The following is an 18028-nucleotide window of genomic DNA, read 5'->3' as shown; positions in this document are numbered from 1 at the left end:
CCCGAGATCCACCCTTGCTTGTCCGGATGGGCTCAGTGGAGCGCGGCCTGGGTGGGGTGCGGCTATGAAAGTGCCTGGGGCCCAGCGGGAACGACTGGGGAGTATCCTGAGGGTCCCCTATCAGAGTGGGGGCGGAGTCAGGCCATCGGAAGTCGAATCTGGCCTCCACCGCCTGCTGGCTGTGTCCTTGGGTGGGTCACTTTACCTCTCTGAGTCCTGGCTTGCCTAGCAGAAAAACCGGGCTAATAATTGTTTCCACTCTGAGGGATGTCTGCTTGAGTGAAGTGTTGACTGGTCAGTGCTGCCCCCTAGTGTTGTGCAGAGAGTCGTGCGGGGAGAAGGGGATACCTGAAATACACACCCCCTCCTCGCCAGCCTTGGCGGCACCTGTGTCTAGCCTCAGAGCAGCATCTGCCCAACATGAGCACCAGCTGCTTGTTCACAAAAGTGCCCAAGCTCTACTTGAAACAGTGCTACTATTAGCTCTGATATGATTATCACAGGAAGAGCTCAATAAATTGGTCTATGTCCTTAGAAACATCACCCTCTTCTTTCTGTGCCTGTTTTCATTGTCTTTGAGTATAAAATCTTTCTTGCCTGACTTGGGTGAAGTTGAAATGTACACTGGTAAAGGAGGTAGTGCTGTCCACTTCCACGAGTGGGTAGCTCAGGCCAGCAAAAGATCCCAGTACTCCTGAGAGCCTCAGCCAAGCTGCATTTTTATGATCACAGCTACTCTGAGCCTTACTGAGGTCCTGTGCTAGCAGCTGCACATGGAGGATCTCATTTTATTTTTGCAAAAAACCTGAGATAGGATATCATCATTCTGCCCAATGGACAGATGGGGAAACTGAGGCTAATAGGTTCATCGACTTCTCTAAAGCCACCCAGCATATCCTCAGGTGTCCCTGAAAGGGAGTTGAGCCTTCCTCAGACTTTCCACCACAGTTCTCTCCACCTGCCCCAGCACGCGCACGCGAGCATGCACACACACACACACACACACACACACGAAGCAGTCAATTCACTGGAGTCATGATTGTCCCAGCCTTGCCTCTTTCCATGGGAATGAAGAAGAGATAGGTGAAAAAGTAACATTATTAAGTACCTGCTGTATTACAGGGGCCCTCCATAATTCACAACCACCTGGTGACGGGACTTTTATTCCATTTAACAGCTGAGGAAATGGAGACTCCAAGAGCTGGAAAGGGGCAGAGCTGGGCCACGGCCAGGGCTGTCTGACCCCCTCCAGCATCACTTCTGGGTTCTCCCTGAGGTTGTGCCTGTGTCCTTTGCTCACCTCTCTTCCAGATCTGAGGTTCCCTGCTAGAAATGGGACCAGAATGTTCCCATCTGGTTCCCAACCAGGTCAAAAGAGAAAATCACTGGAAGAGATGGATTCCTAGTGCGGGGTGTGTGTGTGTGTGTGTGTGTGTGTGTGGTTGTCATACTTCCATACCCACCCCAGCATCCCCAGCTGGGCTCCCCTACTGTGGCAGTGTGATGCTCTGGAAGCAAGACTGATCACATCCCCCTCTCGCCACTCATGGGTGCCCTCTGTCCTCTCAGTAGCCCCAGGTCTGGTCCCTGTGGCTCCAACAGGCTGTGGGGCCTGGGGCACGTCCCTCCCCTAGGAATCTGTACTCCCTAAGGCAGCCGGCTTCCACTGGGGATGATGCCTAGGTCAGGCTTGTATTCAGAGCCTCTTCTTCAGATTTTTATATCTCCAGAACCTCTATCTACCTGTCTTCCTAGTTCGCTCCCCCTAGGAATGGCCTGGGGGCAACCTGAGCAGCCCCCCAGCTTGCCTTGGCTCTCAGGGAGAGCTGACACTTAGTTAGCCAAGATGAATACAAGATGAGTAAGGATCCAGTTCAGACTTGGCCTCCATGGCAACCAAAGCCCACCAGGCCCCAGCCCAAAGTCCTCAGCCCTCACTCCTCTTTTCTGCCCCCTCCACACCCAGCTCATTGGTCATCAAGCATTTTTCCTGTCGCACGGGTGCCCATGCTGTTCCCCTTCCTGGGCTGCCCTCCCAGCTCCTCCCGCCCCGTCCAAGGAAAGCAGCACAGTGTAGTGGGGAAGAGGGCAGGCTCTGAGGCAGGCCGGCAGCCATGGATGCGAGTCTGACTTGGCCACTTTCTAGCAGTGGGACTTGGAGCATGTGCCTCAATCTCCCCATGAACAGAAACGGTAACACCTCCTTCCCTGGGTTCCTATGAGGATTAAATACCAAACTTCCGAGAAGCAGAGCCCTGTGCCTGGTGAGTGCTCAATGAACGTAGTTATTATTATTAGCACAGTGCGGGGCACAAAGTGGGCATTCGGGAACGGTAGCCCTTGTAGCACAGCCAACACTCTGGGACCGCGAGTCCTCTCTCCTCCCTCAGCTCCTGACTGTCCGCAAATGATGTTCCGAATCCTTCGCCCATCTTCCCTGTCAGCACAGCCGCAACCCCTTGCTCCAGCCTCCTTCCTGCCCTCCTGCAGCCCCTGCTCCAGCCACGCTGCGGCCCACTCCGTCCCTGCTTACTTACCTCGGAGCCTGTGCTCCACCTGTCCCTTCTGCCCACTGGCACCTCCCTTTCCTGTGGGGGATCCCGAGTTCCTATGCCACGTCCTCTGTGACCCTCCTCACTTTTCCACCTGCCAGTGAGGCCTGCGCCACGGCCCCGGGGAAATCTCTGATCCAGGCACACAGGAAGCCATGCTGTCATTCGGCAATTTGACAAGACTGTTGTCCACAAGACTGTTAACTCCACCAGACAGGGAACCGGGTCTGATTGTCTCTGTGTCCCCAGAACCCACCTGGCATGGAGTCCAGCCCACAGTGGGTATCAGCAGATACTGGTCCCAGCCTGCCACCCGCCTGTAACTTACTCAGGGCCTGGAGGCACTGCACACATGCGGGACACATGGGATTGTGAGGGCAGCTGGACAGCAAGGTTTAGAGAGGGCCCAGGGGCAGCAGCAGGGTGACTATCTGAAGCTGGGTCGGCAGGCTCAGGGCATGGCCAGCCTAAACTGGGGGTCAGGGGCTCAGGGCCTCTTCACTCCCCCAGGGGCACAGTGTAGGCGGCATGATGTGGGACACCCCAGGAAGGGCCAGGGATGGGGGTGGGTTTCCTTCCATCGGGCCAGGATGGAGTTGGTGCTGAGGACCCCATCACTCTAACTGGGGTATGGGTCTCAGGAACACCTTTGGGGCCAGAGTTAAAAGGGGAGGGGCACAGCCCACCCAACGCATCCCTCTGGTGTGGCTAGGTGCCAGCAGGTAGAGTCCCGCATGCAGAGCTCCCTCTAGGCTGCAGGAGGTGGAGGACCTGGGTGGGCAGGCGGGCGCGGCAGCAGGGGGCTCTGGGGAGCCTAGTCCAGTGGCCCCTGGAAAATTAGGCGGACGCAGCCATGCTCGCCGGTGAGCCAGGCCCCACAAAAGGGGCAGGCAGCATGGAAAGCGTGGGTGCCATGGGGCAGTGGTGTCTGGGCCCAGTAGCGGGCAGTCTTCTCAGAGCAGACATGGCCGCAGGGTGCAAAGGCATGGCTGGGCGGTCCGGGGTCCAAGCAGAGGCCGGCCTCCTGGCCAAGCCACAGGGGCACATAGGGCCCCACAAGACGGCAGAGAGGACACTCGCGCTCCTGGGGACCCCGCTCTCGCCGGCAGCCCCAGCCGTGGTAGCCGTGGACATGGCCGCAGCGAACGTAGACCCAGGGCTGCTGCTTGTCAGGTGCTGTGCGGCCACGGGCCGGGCTGGGGAAGGCCAGGGTGCTGAGGCCCACTGGGCACTGGGGCCGCGCCGCATTGGCCTCCTGCCGCTGGGCCTCCAGCTGCTTCAGCGTGGGTGCCCGCAGCAGCCCCGCCGGCGTGCGCCACAGCAGCGTGGCCCCACACAGGTCGATGAGGGAGCCGTCCTGCAGCACGTTGGACTCATTTTCCACCTGCCAGGGGAGCAGAAGGGCCTTACTGCCCAAGAGGCCCCCAAGCCCCTACCATTGGGCAGCCACCTCTCCAGCCTAGCCACCCACCCATCCCACTGAACCTCCCTGGACTGTCAGGGCAGGCTGGGGCAGAGGGGCTATAACGGGCAGAACAGGGGGCTGGGGCAGGAAAGGGGAGGGTTGGGGCAGAGGAGGGGGTAGGACCAAGAAGCCACGTGAGAGGCCGGTAGTTGCTCCCCGGCACACGGGGCCCCTCGCTCTAAGAAAAGCTATGGCCTTGGTGACCTCATCTGTCAAATTGGGAGGTCTGGACCCAAACAGAGTATTTCTAAAATGCTTTCCCAGGCTCTTCCCTAATGGCAGTGTCTTCTATCCGAAACACTGGGGACTGAGTCCAAAGCAGCTGTCCCAAGGGCCATGGTTAAAACACAGACTCTAGAGCTAAACTGCCTGGGAGTGAATTCTGGCCTCATCAGTTATTAAATCCATGTCCTTGGTCGAGTAACTCAGCCTCTCTGTGTCTTAATTTCCTTAGCCTCCAGAGGGACTCCACTTTCCTGCGTGTCAAGTGGTTCTTGTGAGTCAACCAATGTAAACTTGGAATATGCCTGGAACTTAGTGTATGCTAGTGAAACACTCACGTGCATAATTTTTTCAAATAATGTTTCCCCAAACCTCCCAGTAGAATTGATGCTCTGGAAAGATAAGCCATGTTTTTCCTTGAGGGTTTGCCTTTCCTTGCCTGACACATTCATACCCAGAAAGAGCTCTGCATTGCCCATTTGAGGACCTTGGCCAAATGACCTTAGGCAAGCTCCTACCTCTGGCTAGGACCCTCTCCCAGCTCCTAACATTAGTTTCCTATCTGTACCATGTGGAGCATTCACTGTCACCGTGTCAGAACTACTCCATGGGTTCTTTCCCGCTGGGAGAGGATAACAGAGCTAAACTCGTCTGAATGTGATAGACACGTTACAAACTGCCAACACCCTAGGCTATAAGCTGCTCACACATGGGCCAAGTGTCACCCTCCGAAGAGGGTGTGATTTTTTTAAGCTGCTGGCATCCTCTGAGCCATTTTGGTACTGCATGGGGTGTCTGTGTGTGCTCCACTTCCTATCACCCCATGGACCTCCCACAGGGGCAATACTTGGGGATGCTAGTCTGGTTCCCTCTGTGCAGCAAGTGGCACCTGCCCCCAGATAAAGCCTGTTGGGGCTCCTTTGTGCAGGAGGACCAGAGATCATCTCCTGGCTTGGGCAGGGAGACAGGCAGATTTGGAGGTCCCAGGAAGGATGACTGCATGGGGACGTAGGGATGGGGCAGACCACCTACCAGCTTCCCCCGCTGCTGTGCCGAGCGGCTGTCCCTCAGAGTATAGACGTTCCCACAGACTGAGATCTCCCGCCAGACACCTGGGGCTGAGTCCTCAGAGAAGCCGCCCGCTGGGTGCATCACCAGGACCCCATTGGTGGTTAAGCCGTCCATCAGGCCGTCGGGGGTCCGCCATTTGGCTGCCCGCTCCTGGGACCACATGTGGTATCAGACCACACCCCCAGCAGGTCATGAGCCAGGGGTGCTGCCCCTCTATCCTGAAGGTCACAGGTGGCCCAGAGAGGACTGAAGTTGGCGCTGCCTGACCTAGGGCACGATCTGACCTCTCTGAACCTCACTTTGCTCATTTATTAAGTGGGGTGTTAACCCCTGCAAAGGTCATAGCTATGATTACTGTGGGCCAGTCTATCACCCCAGGACGCTGCCCCTCTCCAGCCGACCCTGCAGCTCACTCTCAGATGAAGTGCTGGTCCCTGCCTAGGGCTCACTCACTCCGAGGAAGATGTTGCTGGAGGCGTCGAAGCCAGCGGCATAGATGCGGGCAGTGTAGGGCGGCCGGCGGTCACACAGGATGCGGCAGGCGTAGCGGGAGATGGTGCTCTGGGCAGAGGGGCCCTCGGCTGCCCCTCCTCCAGGCGACGTGTCTGTTACCACAAAGTCGATCATGTTCTCCGTGGAGCGGCCAATCTGTGAGGAGGGGAGGGCAAGCACAGGGGTGCTGCGTGTACAGATCAATCCCACGGGCTTCCCACCCCAGGCTCCTGGCAGCTGCCCCGCACGTACGGTCACCAAACAATGAGAGGGCAGCACCATCCCAAGTCCCCGGGGGGCTCCAAGTCAAATTGCTGAGGTCTGGGGCTTCTCCCTCATCTCCCCCAAAGGTCTCAGGACACCCCCTCAATAAAAACTAGTAGAGTTGCTGACTGAACAGTGACAGGATCGTGGCCATGGTCTGGGAGTGCTCACATACTAGCAGCAATTAATGAATTTTTAGGAAGTGTTTACTATATGCCAAGCACCATGCTAAGCATTTTATGTGCAATATCTCAGTTAATCTTCCCAACAATTCCATGTGTGGGTACGATTCTGGGCCCCACCTGAGCGATGAGGTAGCCAAGGCCTGGAGAAATGAGGTGACTCTTTCCCAAAGTCACCACACTAGTAAGCAATGGAACTGGGATCTGAGGCCAGGCGGTGTGACTCTCACTCCGCACTCTGAATCCCTAAACAGTATGCCCTCCCACAGCTGGAGAGTCAGGTCTTGGGTCTGAATCTTGATACAGCTACTACTTGCTGTGTGACCCTCGCTGGGACATCCTGCTTTCTCAGCTGAAGAGTGGTCGACTGCACTAAGGACCCCCAAAGCACCTTCCCCATGGCCTTTGGTCCTGCAGCCTCACCCTGGAAGGTGTGTAGACCTAAGCATTGAGGCTGGTGGCCAGGAGGCCTGTGGAGGGGCTGGAGCATACCTGGAACATGTCTGTGTCACTGTCATGTGTATACTCGACTATGACCGAGTGGCTCCGGGACAGTGTGTACGAGATGCTGTGCTGGCCCCGGTTACTCAGCGCCTGGCAGGGAGAAAGGAGAAGTTACTTCCCAGGGCATGTGGCCACGAGGAGTGTGAGCCTCTGAGCTAGAAGCTGGAGCCTGAGGCCAGCGGCCTCTCCCGGGGAACGGTGGTTCTACCCTGTGCAGAGGGTGTACTATGCAGCCAGCACTTCACACAGGTACCTTATTTGCTCCCTCCAGCCACCCCAACAAGGAGGCATGGTTATTGTTTCCATTTTACAGCTGAGGGAACAGCAGCTCAGAGGAGAAGAAACTGGCCTAAAGTCAGGGAGCCGGAAAGAGCAGAGCCTCAATTCTAACCCAAAGGCTTCTCCTTTGCCATTGCTGTGTGACCATCATGTCCCCTCTCTGAACCCTGGCAGCCTCTCAAATGATGCTGATAATTTTAATCCAATGGATGGCGTCTGGTGGTCAAGAAAATGCTTTGCAAACTGTAAAGGACTATGCACACTTCAAAGGCTCTCCCATCAGCACCATTTCTCTGGCAGCCCAACAGGCAATGAGTAAAGATACAGTGGGATCCCCGGCTCCAGTGGGGCTTGGGCAGGGACCAGCACCAGGTCTGCTGGGACAAGCTGCTTGCCTTGGAGACGAGCGGCGTGGAGATGTGGTGCATGACGTCTGGCTTCACTCCGTTGGCATGTGGCCGGCGGCTCAGTGCCAGGCGGCTTCGCCGGCGACCCTTGTCCCCACTTGACAGACACCCATTGTAGCTGTGGATATGGGGAGTTAAGAAAAGGTTGCAGGGAGAGGGAGAGAAAAAAGTGAGCCCTTGAGAGACTAGGAGGAACTGCCAACTTCTGGGCAGATCCTACCTTGATAAACAAGCCCCAAGACCACCCGAAAACAGAATACTCTACTGTATCAAACTGGTGCCTTTGGGGAGCTGACTGGGTCAGAACATCTTCAGAAGACCTTTCATTCAATTAATCAGTGATTCCTGGCCCCCTGAGCCGTGCCTGGCTAGATGCTGGGCGCTGGGGTGGCATAGGTGATGCATCACAGATCAGTTCTGTGCCGTGGTGGTGGGGGAGAGGGGTCCTCAGCTTTTCAAGGAACCTGGGTGCCACCTGCCATCACCCAGGCACAAGTCAAGTGCACTAAAGGCTCAGAGGCAGGAGAAGGAATTCTGGCCCCAGGATCAGGTTTCTAGGAGAGGGGACACCTCTACTGGGCCTTGAAGAACTGGAAAGGAGTCACCCTTAGCAAACTGCCCTTTGTTACACCACAAGTGCTACTGGAAACCAGAATGCAAGAAACAAATAGACCCACAATGCCATCACCTCCATATATCCATTCACGTCAAATTTCTACCTTCCTTTCCAGCTCTTGTCCAGAGAAGATGACGTGGAAAGCAAGGATGGGGTGAATCACAGCCTCGATTGCTGCCATGTACTGGAGCCTCCCGTGTTCCTGGTGCTGCATGTTATTAATTACCTAATGAAACCTGTGCAATGTCTTGCCAGGCAAGTATCTTTCTTCCCATTTTATGAATGAGGAAAATTGAGGCTCAGGGAGGTAAAATGACTTGCCTGAGGTCCCAGGCTAATAAGTGAAAAAGTTTAGATTTGAACTCGGGTCTGTCTGACTCCAGCCTCTCTTGCAGAAGCGCTTTTAGAGGGAAGGCTCACCCTAAGCAATGGCCCCGAGGGTGGCAGAGCTTGATGAGATCAGGGCATGGTGACTCAGGTGGGGAAGTGCAAGAGAAGATGAGGTTGGTGGAAGGACCCAGATAACCAGGCTGAGGATTCTGGACTTTATTCTGTAAGCAGTGAGGAGCAACAGAGGGTCTGATGGGATGAAGAGCTACCAAATAGAGCAAAGGACCACCTGCTCAGAATCTCCTGGGGAGCTTGTTAAAATACAGATTCCTTGCCTTACCCATGGAGCTTGGGATGGGCCTGTCACTGGGTACTTTCAAAGTGATCTCCAGGTGGCTCTGATGTACAGCCAGTGTGGGCTTCACTGCTCTGCAGAGAACCAGCAGCTGTCAAGAAGGCCTGACCCCTAGGTCTGCGCTCTCCCCCATCAGTGGCCTCACCCTCATCTGCAAAGCCAGCCCTGCCTTTGGGACACCAAGCAGCTGCTATTCTAATGCAAGCACCCCTGAGAGGGGCATCATTCTTACCCTTGTAAGCTCTTTCCATGTATGGGAGTGGGGCAGTTCAGGACACAGGCTGGGGCTCAGAAGGGCCTGGGTGAAATCCTGGCTTGTCCATTTATCACATGACCTCTGTAAAATGGGGCTAATTAACAGGACCTACCTCATGGGTTCATTGTGAGAACTAAATGAGATAAAGCATTTTAAAATGCTTGGCATAGAGTTTGGCATCTATACAGCAAGACCTTGATGAATGTTAGCTATTATTTTTTTAAAAGCACATGGCATGTACATGTCAACAAACAGTAGCCGTTATTTGTCCTACAAAATCATCGCAATGATAACATTAGCTTCTCAGATAATTTCTTCAGGGCAGAAGGCAGAGAAAAAGGCCAAAAGGAAGTACGTGTGGGGGAGGAAGAGGGATCTGTGCCTGGGGAAAGAGCAAAACAGGTGTTGCAGGGATCCTGGTCAGGCGGAGACCAGGAAGTCTACCCAGCCACCAACTCACATCACTTCCTCTCTCCTGACCTCAGTTTTCTCATCTGTAGCATGAAAATCACCTGTGGCTTAGTGAAAGTGCACTAGACCTAGAGTAAGAAAGACCTGGATCCAAATCCCAGCCCTGCCACTTACCAGCTGTGTGCCCTTGGACCAGTCACTTCCCCTCTCTGAGCCTCGGTTTCCTCACCTCCTTCCTCACAGCATCTTTGTGAAGATTGAAATGAAATAATGTCCATGAAAGGGCTTGGCACAGGCCTGCCTCCCAGAACACCTGATACGTGCCAGGCACTGTTCTACATGCTTTACAGAAATCACCTTATTCATTCCTTCCAACAACCCTCTGAGGTATCATCACCATCCCTGTTTGTGAAAGGGGAAAACGGAGGCACAGGGAAGTTAAACAACTTGCAGAGGCAGGATCTGAACCAAGCAATTTTGATGGAGAACCAGAGTTCTTCACCCCAAACTACACATACACACTAGGTGCTTTATGAAAGGCGGCAGCATTACTTTTTCCTGATCAGAAACTTAGGTGGGCAGTTAAGAGTTGTGTCAGTAATTTATGACAAATGGGAAAATAAAACCACAATTATGAATTAAGGTGGGTTTGGTCAACTCTTTCTCTCAGTTGGGGAGGCGAAGAAGGACAAATAGCAGGAGGTCATAGGTGGGGAGAACTGGGGCCCTTGGTTTGGTTGCCCTGGGGGTGCCGGGTGCCCCACCCCACCTGGACCGGGGATGCTCACCCCAGGACGATGAGTTCGCCGTACTTGATGGGCTCCTCGCCTGGTTGCACCTCTTCACCAGGAGAAGAGAGGACGCAAGAGCCCTGGTTCCCAGGGTGCTGGAGGTCTGAGGTTCGGGGAGCCCCCACTTCGGGGTTTCCTTCCAGCACCATTCTGGGCAAAACAGGAGAGGAGAGAATTTTGTAGCCTCCCATCCATCCTTCCTCACTGCCAGCTCTGGCCTGCGGCAGGGCCACCTAGGCTAAGGCCAGAATGACCTTTCACCGCCTCTGTTGCTATGGTAACCGCCTCACCTCTGCCTCTCCTAAACTGCCCTGGGTTGCTGGGATACCAGGGAAGGGAGTTGATAGGTGGGATGGAGCCGAGAGGGAGAGGCCACCCAGAGGATCCGAAAATTTCCTGGAGCCAGAGGGATGAACCAACTTGGGGTGGCCAGAAGCTTCTTTTTGGCCAGGACCCCAGTCTGGGATGTTTTTGGAAGAGGGGCGCCCCAGAAGTTGGGGGTCCTTAACTCCTCATCTTAGACTCAGTTCCTGGGTTTGGCCCTCAGCTCCCTCCCGTCAGGTTCTTGGAATCTGTCTGCGCTTCTTAATCTTTCTGCCCCTTTGCAGTGTCTGTCTGTTTTCTCAATGACTCGCCGTCCTCCCCGCTTCTGCGCTTTTCGCCATCTCCCTTCCCACCTCCTTCCCCATCTCCACCTGTCTGGCCGCCTGCACCTCCCTCTCCATCTGCCTCAGTCTCCCCATCTTGGCCTCGCCCCGCGAGCAGGCCTCCCGACCCATCCGGGCGCGCACCCCCGTCCTCCCTCAGGTGTCTGTCTGCAGTCCCCGGGCTGCCCGGGTCCCTGGAGGCCTGTGGGGGCGGCGCTCCCCCCTCCAGCTCCGGCTGCAGCAGAGCCCATCTCCGCAGGAAGCCTGTTTGGAAAACATCCCCGCGCAGGAGGGGCTCCGCCGGGCAGGCCCGCGCCCCGCGCCCCGCGCCCTGCCTGGGACGGGCACAATGACAGCCCGGCGCATACGCAGATACACACCCGCCGGCCCCGCCACACAAGCACGCGCCTGCACGCACAGTCCCGCACACCCCGGGCCCGGCGAGCAGACCGGGACGGGCGCAGAGCCAACCCGGGGCGGCGACAGCAGGCGTGAGCGCCCGAACAGCCGCAGGCGCCCGCCCTCGGACCCGCTCCCCCTGCCTCCCCCGGACGCGCAAACACGCCCCCTGCTCCCGCCCCAGCCAGCCCGGCGCGGCCCCCGCCCCCTCCGCCCCGCGGCCTCACCTGGTCGCGCGCGGGGACCCGCTCGGCGCCGCGCCCTGCGCGCCTCGACCCTGCTCGGCCCCGGGGCCGCTGCGGCGGGATGGGCCCGGCCCGCGGCGGCTCCGCGCTGCCTCGTCACGGGGACACCCGGGGCCGAGGGCGGGGGCCGAGCGCGAACCTCCAGGCTCCACCCCCTGCCCGACGCCCCGCCCTCTGGCCCCGCCCCACCCTAGACCCCGCCCCTTGCGGCGAAGCTTCTCCCCAACCGCCTGAGCTCCGCCCCTACGTGGAAGACACGCCCCCCCACTGACTCCGCCCCGGCGCTGGAGGCGGGGCTCAGCTGTCTCGGGAACTCGGTCCACTACCGCCGCGGGTTCGGCCACTCCTGGGTACCCTAGTGTGGCTTCCCAGATCCCGCCCTTATTTCTGGGGATTTCCCGGGTCCCCCCCGAGATCTGGGCGCCCCCTCTGGATAGGAGGCCCCTTTCCCCACCGTAGGCCAGGCCGGGGACTCTCCACCTCCCGCCCTAGATCCCACCTTCCACGTGGGGAAGCCGCAGAATTTGGGAGAGCCGGGGTGGGAAGGCGAGGGGGAGGGAAATACCAGAGGCGGAGGAAGGCCTGGGCGTCCGCAGGGAGGCGCGGAGAGCCGCTGCCTTTGAGGGAGTCGCAGACCATTTCTTGCAGCCCAGCTCGGCCACTTGCTCGTTGGGTGACTTCTGGCCGGCTCTGGGCCCTCTGGTGTCCAGGAACACCTCCCTCCCGGCCGCCAGCCCGCACACGCCACGCGAGACACCGCAGCAGGGATGGAGACCTAGGAGGGCGCGCCAACCTCCTGCGGGCCTGGCTGCAAGATATCTCATCCACCAGTCTGTGCCAGGTGCTACCCACTGTACTTTGAGCAAAATAAGCCCTTTGATTGCTGGGAGGCTGGCACGATAATCACCCATTTTACGGATGAGAAAACAGATTTACAACTTGACTTAGTCATGGTTCTTTTGCTAGAAAGGAGCCGAGAGTGGATCTCGGGGGTGTGATTCCAAAGTCTGGACTCCTAACTTCCTTACCTTGTGATAACTCGGAATGGCAGACGGGCTCAGAAGCGCAGAGCAGGAGAGACGCAGGGATGCATCAGATGAGAGCCCTACAGGTCCCATCTCTTGGTCTGTTTGCAGCCATAACCAAGAAATGGGGGGAGCTCAGAGGACGGATCCTTGGAATGAGTGTGTGTTCTATTGAGGAAATCACACAAGGTTGCACGGAGGAAATAGCCTTTGGCCCCTGTCATGAAGGATAAGTGAGTTTGCCCACATATTCCTGAGAGGGAGCATCCTCCCTCCACCCCCAACTTGTTGCTTGTGAAGCTCCCAGTCTCTGAGACCACCTGGGCCCCACCACATCCACACACCCCACTAACTCCCTCACCTAAAAATAGTCTAGGATACCAACTGCTTTGCCAACTGTTCTGGGGCCCATCAGCCAGATGAAACAAGAAAGCCACCGACAGCAAGTCCTTTAGGGACAAATGCACTCATTAATCATAAAGAAACTCCCTGAGAGGCCACCAGCAGCAGGTCATACAAATCCGGCACCACAAGACAGCTTCCATCCCTGAATGCCTGCAGGATACCCTCTTCCATGCCAGGTGTGCACAGTCATGTTAGGACACAGGGACACTGGGACAGTCTCACTCCCCTTCGCACTCCCAGCTTCTGGCACATTGCTTACCAGAGCAGGCCCTCGGTGAACGTGTGCTGAATTATTATCAGATACCTCAGTTTACAAATAAGAAAAGTGAGGCTGTTTTTTCTTCTTCTTTGGCACAGGGGAGATACTTGTCCCGGATCACACAGCAAGGCAAGTATGGAGCTGAGGTTTGTCCAGAGCCCCAGTGCTACCACCTGACACTAGACTATAGAGAGGAAAGACACAGTGATTCCTCCTGCCCTAGAGTGCTGGAATCAGGTAGGATCAGAGCTGCATGGTGGACAGGCCCGACCTTAAGAGGCCTCCAGGAGTCTGAGATGGGCCTGATCCCAGCACTGACCAGATGGGAGAGAAGGTCCTCACTAGGCGTGGCTCAGTGGCTGAGCATCGACCTATGATCCAGGAGATCGCGTTTCCATTCCCAGTCAGGGCACATGCCCGGGTTGCGGGCTGGATCTCTAGTGGGGCACCAGGAGGCAGCCGATCAATGACTCTCTCATCATTGATGCTTCTATCTCTCTCCCTCTCCCTTCCTCTCTCTGAAAGCAATAATAATAATAATAAAATCAATAAAAATAAATAATAATTTTTAAAAACCCAGATGGGGGAGAAGGGAGAGCTGGGATACGACCAGCACACAGATACCCAAGTTCCAGCCTTGCTCTCTGGCTCTAAGTCCCATGCTCTGTACCAAGAACTCCAGTTTCTTAATCTAACCTCAGTATCAGTATCCTTATTTATAAAATGGGAATAATATTAATATCTTATATTAATAAGGGATAAAAACTTGCAGTTTTCAAAGTGGAGAGATGGGGGACATCTGTAATACTGCCAACAATTTAAAAAATTGCAATGTTGCCTGGCTGGCATGGCTCAGTGGTTGAGCATGGACCTGTGACCCAGGAGATCGGGTTCGATTCCCGGTCAGGGCGCATGCCCGGGTTGGGGGCTCGACCCCCAGCAGGGGGCGTGCAGGAGGCAACCCATCGGTGACTCATCATTGATGTTTCTCTCTCACTCCCTCTCCCTTTCTCTCTCTGAAATCAATAAAAATATTTTTTTAATTGCAATATTGTTCTGAAATCTCTTTGTTCAGCCCCTTCCTTCTCTCTCTTCAATCTAGATCTTGACCTTATTGCTTCAAAAAAAGAGGGGAGGGGACAAAGAGAGAAACAAGATGCAACGTTTATTTCCTTTTTTTAACTAAAATTTTTAATTTATTGATTGATTTTTAGAGAGGGAAGAAAAGAGAGAGGTAGAGAGAGAAAGACAGAGAGAGAGAGCCCAGCTATCCTCGGAGAGTCCAAGAGTGGCCAGAGGCCGAGCGAGGCCAGCCTGTGGACCTCACTTGGAGAGCCTAGCCTTGGAAAGCTGAGCCTGGCCAGAGCCCTGAGAGGCCAGCCTACATCAGAGGTCAGCAAGCTTTTTCTGTAACAGCCAGAGAGTAAATGGCCTATGGTCTTTGTTGAAACTCCATCTCTCCCCACAGTTTGAAAGGGTCATAGACAACATGTAAACAAATAGGTGTGGCTATATTATAATAAAACCTTATTTGTGGACACTAAGGTATGAATTTATATAATTGTCATGTATTGCTAGGCTCTAAGAGAGGCTTGGCTACATTCCCTGAGGACCAAGGACTGAGGCTTTATACTCAGGCTGTGGGAAGAGGGGGATGGACTTCACTAAAATAATCCAGCCAGTCACTAACCAAGCAAATCACAATAAAAAGTCCTGGATGGGGAGGACCAGTACTGAGTTGCTACAATATATTACCTAAAATCTTCAGTTTCCAACAAAAAATTATAAGTCATGCAAGGAAATGGGGAAGCATGGTCTGTAGACTGGGGAAAAAGCAGGCAGGTATTGTCAGGATGTGGGGAAATCAGCACCCTCACGCACTGCTGGTAGGATTGTAAAATGATGCAGCCACCTGGGAGAACAGTCTGGCAGTGCCTCAAGCAATTCAACATCAAGTTACTGCATGACCCAGCAATTTCACTGCTAGGTCTAACCCAAAAGAAATGAAAACATATGTCCACACAAAAACCTATACACAAATGTTTATAGTTGCATTATCCATAATAGCCAAAAGGCGGAAACAACCCAAATGTTTATTAATTGTTGAGCAGATAAACGAAATGTAGTATATCTATACAATGGAATATTATTCAGCCATAAAAAGGAACAAAGTACTGAGACATGGTACAACCTTGAAAACATCATGGATGAATCTTGAAAACATTATGCTAAGTGAAAGAAGTCAGTCACAAAAGACCATATAATATCTCATTCCATTTATAGGAAATGTCAGAACAGGAAAATCTATAGAGACAGAAGGAGAGCAGGGCTGGGATGGGTGGCAGAATGGGGGGTGAAAGCTAAAAGGTGCTGAAAATGTTCCAAAATTCACTGTGGTGATGGTTACATATATTTGTGAAGATAAAACCACTAAACTGTATACTTTAATTGGGTGAATTGTATGATATGTGAATTACATCTCAATATAGCTCTTACTTTTTAAAAAACGGGACAGAAACAAACAGCAATCAGGAAAAAAAAAAAAAAGCCATACACATACAATTGAATCTGTATGAGTTCATTGATATAAAGCCCAGAAATAGCCCATACTAAGATAAACTAGTTCATGATGCACACCTAGGTGGTAAAAAATAAAGGCAAGGAAGTCAATAGCATAAAAATCAGGACGTTGGTTATAATTGGGAAGGAGCACAAGGGGAAGCATTGGGGTGCTGTCCAGGGTGCTGCCCAGTTTCTTGACTGAATGGTACTCACCTGGGTACTTATTTTATAATGGTTTGTTAAGCTGTACATTTATGTTGTATGAGCTTTCTGTTTCTTTGTAATGTTTTGTAATAAGAAGAATGTTAAAAATACAACGAGCTGGTTCAATCAAGCCCTCACACTTGGCAATTTGAATGGGTAAGGATTTGTTCCAGCTTAAAGGTCAGGAGGTAGAGGGAGCTAGTGAAGCTGTGACAGTCATGGCCAGAGTGAGCAAGAAGGGACAGAGCCAAAGGGAGCTGAGGAAGCCAGTGAGAACACATAGGGCGGCAGGGCTAGTGCACAGAGAGAAACAAAAACCACGGGGAGAGGGGAGGTGCTAAAAGGGGTCCCTAGAGCTTCAAATCCTGATAGCCTTCTGGTTTATTTATTTACCTATTCATCAAGAATGTTATTAAATACCTACTTTTCAGGCATCCCAGTGAACCTGCTTCTCCCTATCCCCAAAGATGTGTCCCCAGCAATCTAGTTTATCTCTGTGACATCATTCCCTGGCCACAGCAGAAAGAAGCAGGGTGCTAACCTGACCCAGGCTGGGCCAATCATATTCTGTCTTTTGAGAATTTGGAATGGAAATTCAGAAAGAGCTATTTTCTGTCTTGGGTTGGAAAATCATGGAACTCATCTGTGGGGGAAATGGGTTTGTTATGAATAACAAGACTCTCGCCTTTATGATTCTATCACTTAGGAAATTCCACGGTTTTTAGGAGCTCTGTGCCAGGAACCAAGACAAAGACTATTCACACACACACACACACACTTCTTATTATAGATCACAATACCACAATGACCAAGGATGTCAATGTGGCTGAAGTGGAATAGGGGAAGAAAGAGGAGAGGTGGTCAGAGGGGGATGAAGGGGCGAGAACACATAAGGCCTTACAGAGCAGGGGAAAGAATTAGGACTTTATTTGGGTTCCAGTGGAAAATAATTGGAGTAGGTGAGTGACATGATGACATTGGGGTCACTCACTAGGTGAGTGACAAAATCTCACTTATGCTTTAGAAAGATCCCTCTTGCTGGGCCGGCGTAGCTCAGTGGTTGAGCATACACCTAGGATCCAGGAGATTGAGGTTCAATTCCTGGTCAGGGCACATGCTCGGGTTTTGGGCTCGATCCCCAGCAGGGGGCATGCAGGAGGCAGCCAACCAATGACTCTCTCTCATCATTGATGTTTCTATCTCTCTCTCCCTCTCCTTTCCTCTCTCTAAAATCAATAAAAAAATATTTTCATTAAAAGAAAGAAATATCTCTCTTGGCTGCTGGAGGAAGGTCTGCAGAGGAGCCAAAGTGGAATGCTGTTACCATGCTGCTGTCATCAGGTGAAAGGTTTTGGTGCTGAGACTAGGGTTGCAGAGGTGGAAGCACAGGAGATAATACATGGAAGAATCATTGCATTTGTTCCACAAATATTTCCCAAAGACCTACTGGGTGCCAGGTCCGAGGTTAGGCCTTGGACATTCAGGGATGAGCAAGATGTAACATCATTTTTGAGGGTCACACAGGCTGCTGCAGCGGCTTTCTATTTGGGGGGAGGCTGGGCCACGAGCATTAGTAAGAAATACATTTTTATTGTGATCCAATATCTATACACAGACACACAAGGAAAGTACAAGTTTCATGAAAATGCTTATAATTTTTTTAATCCTCACACAAGGATATGTTTTAATTGATTCTAGAGAGAGAGGAAAGGAGAGAGAGAAACATCGATGTGAGAATTTAAAACATAAGAGCTGGAAGTTAAAGCATGGGAAGAGAAAAAATCAAGCAGCCCCAACGGTTGGTTATCAAAACCAACCAATATCTCTAAAACAAAGGAGCCTTGGGAGGAAGGGAGCTGCCTGGCTCTACATTTAGTGGCTGGCAATATATTTATTCCTGAGAGCCATTTTTGAAGTAGATATCTCAGCAATCAAGGCTTAAGTCAGGCATTTGCCATTACAGGAAAGAAAAACCAATTGTTAGGGTTTACACTACAGCCACAAACCCAACTCATCATCTCCACCTACAGGTACAGCTCCCGGGTTGCAACATTAAAAGTGAAAGGCCTTTTCATTCATTCGCCC

At 53.2% G+C, this 18028-nt stretch overlaps 1 protein-coding gene across 7 annotated transcripts; it reads right to left on the bottom strand.

Annotated features, from left to right (window-relative positions):
* Positions 1-1083: 1083 nt before the first annotated feature.
* On the bottom strand, positions 1084-11585 carry PELI3 (pellino E3 ubiquitin protein ligase family member 3). 7 transcript variants are annotated; one of them, XM_081154168.1, is made up of 8 exons: positions 11471-11585; positions 10195-10347; positions 9581-9652; positions 7427-7556; positions 6741-6842; positions 5764-5958; positions 5272-5460; positions 1084-3936 (listed from the first exon to the last, which is right to left on the bottom strand). In XM_081154168.1, the coding sequence occupies exons 2-8, from the start codon at positions 10344-10346 to the stop codon at positions 3367-3369; spliced, it is 1410 nt and encodes a 469-aa protein (XP_081010294.1). In that variant the 5' UTR covers position 10347; positions 11471-11585; the 3' UTR covers positions 1084-3366. The 7 variants fall into 7 exon arrangements, with proteins under 7 accessions (XP_081010294.1, XP_081010295.1, XP_081010298.1 ...); XM_081154169.1 differs by lacking the exon at positions 11471-11585 and adding an exon at positions 11225-11383; XM_081154172.1 differs by lacking the exon at positions 5272-5460.
* Positions 11586-18028: the final 6443 nt, after the last annotated feature.

The sequence above is a fragment of the Miniopterus schreibersii genome, assembly GCF_964146895.1.
Source record: "Miniopterus schreibersii genome assembly, chromosome: 12".
Lineage (NCBI taxonomy): Eukaryota > Metazoa > Chordata > Mammalia > Chiroptera > Miniopteridae > Miniopterus > Miniopterus schreibersii.
The sequence above is the reverse complement of the archived record's forward strand: the minus strand, read 5'-3'. Positions and strand labels throughout refer to the sequence as shown.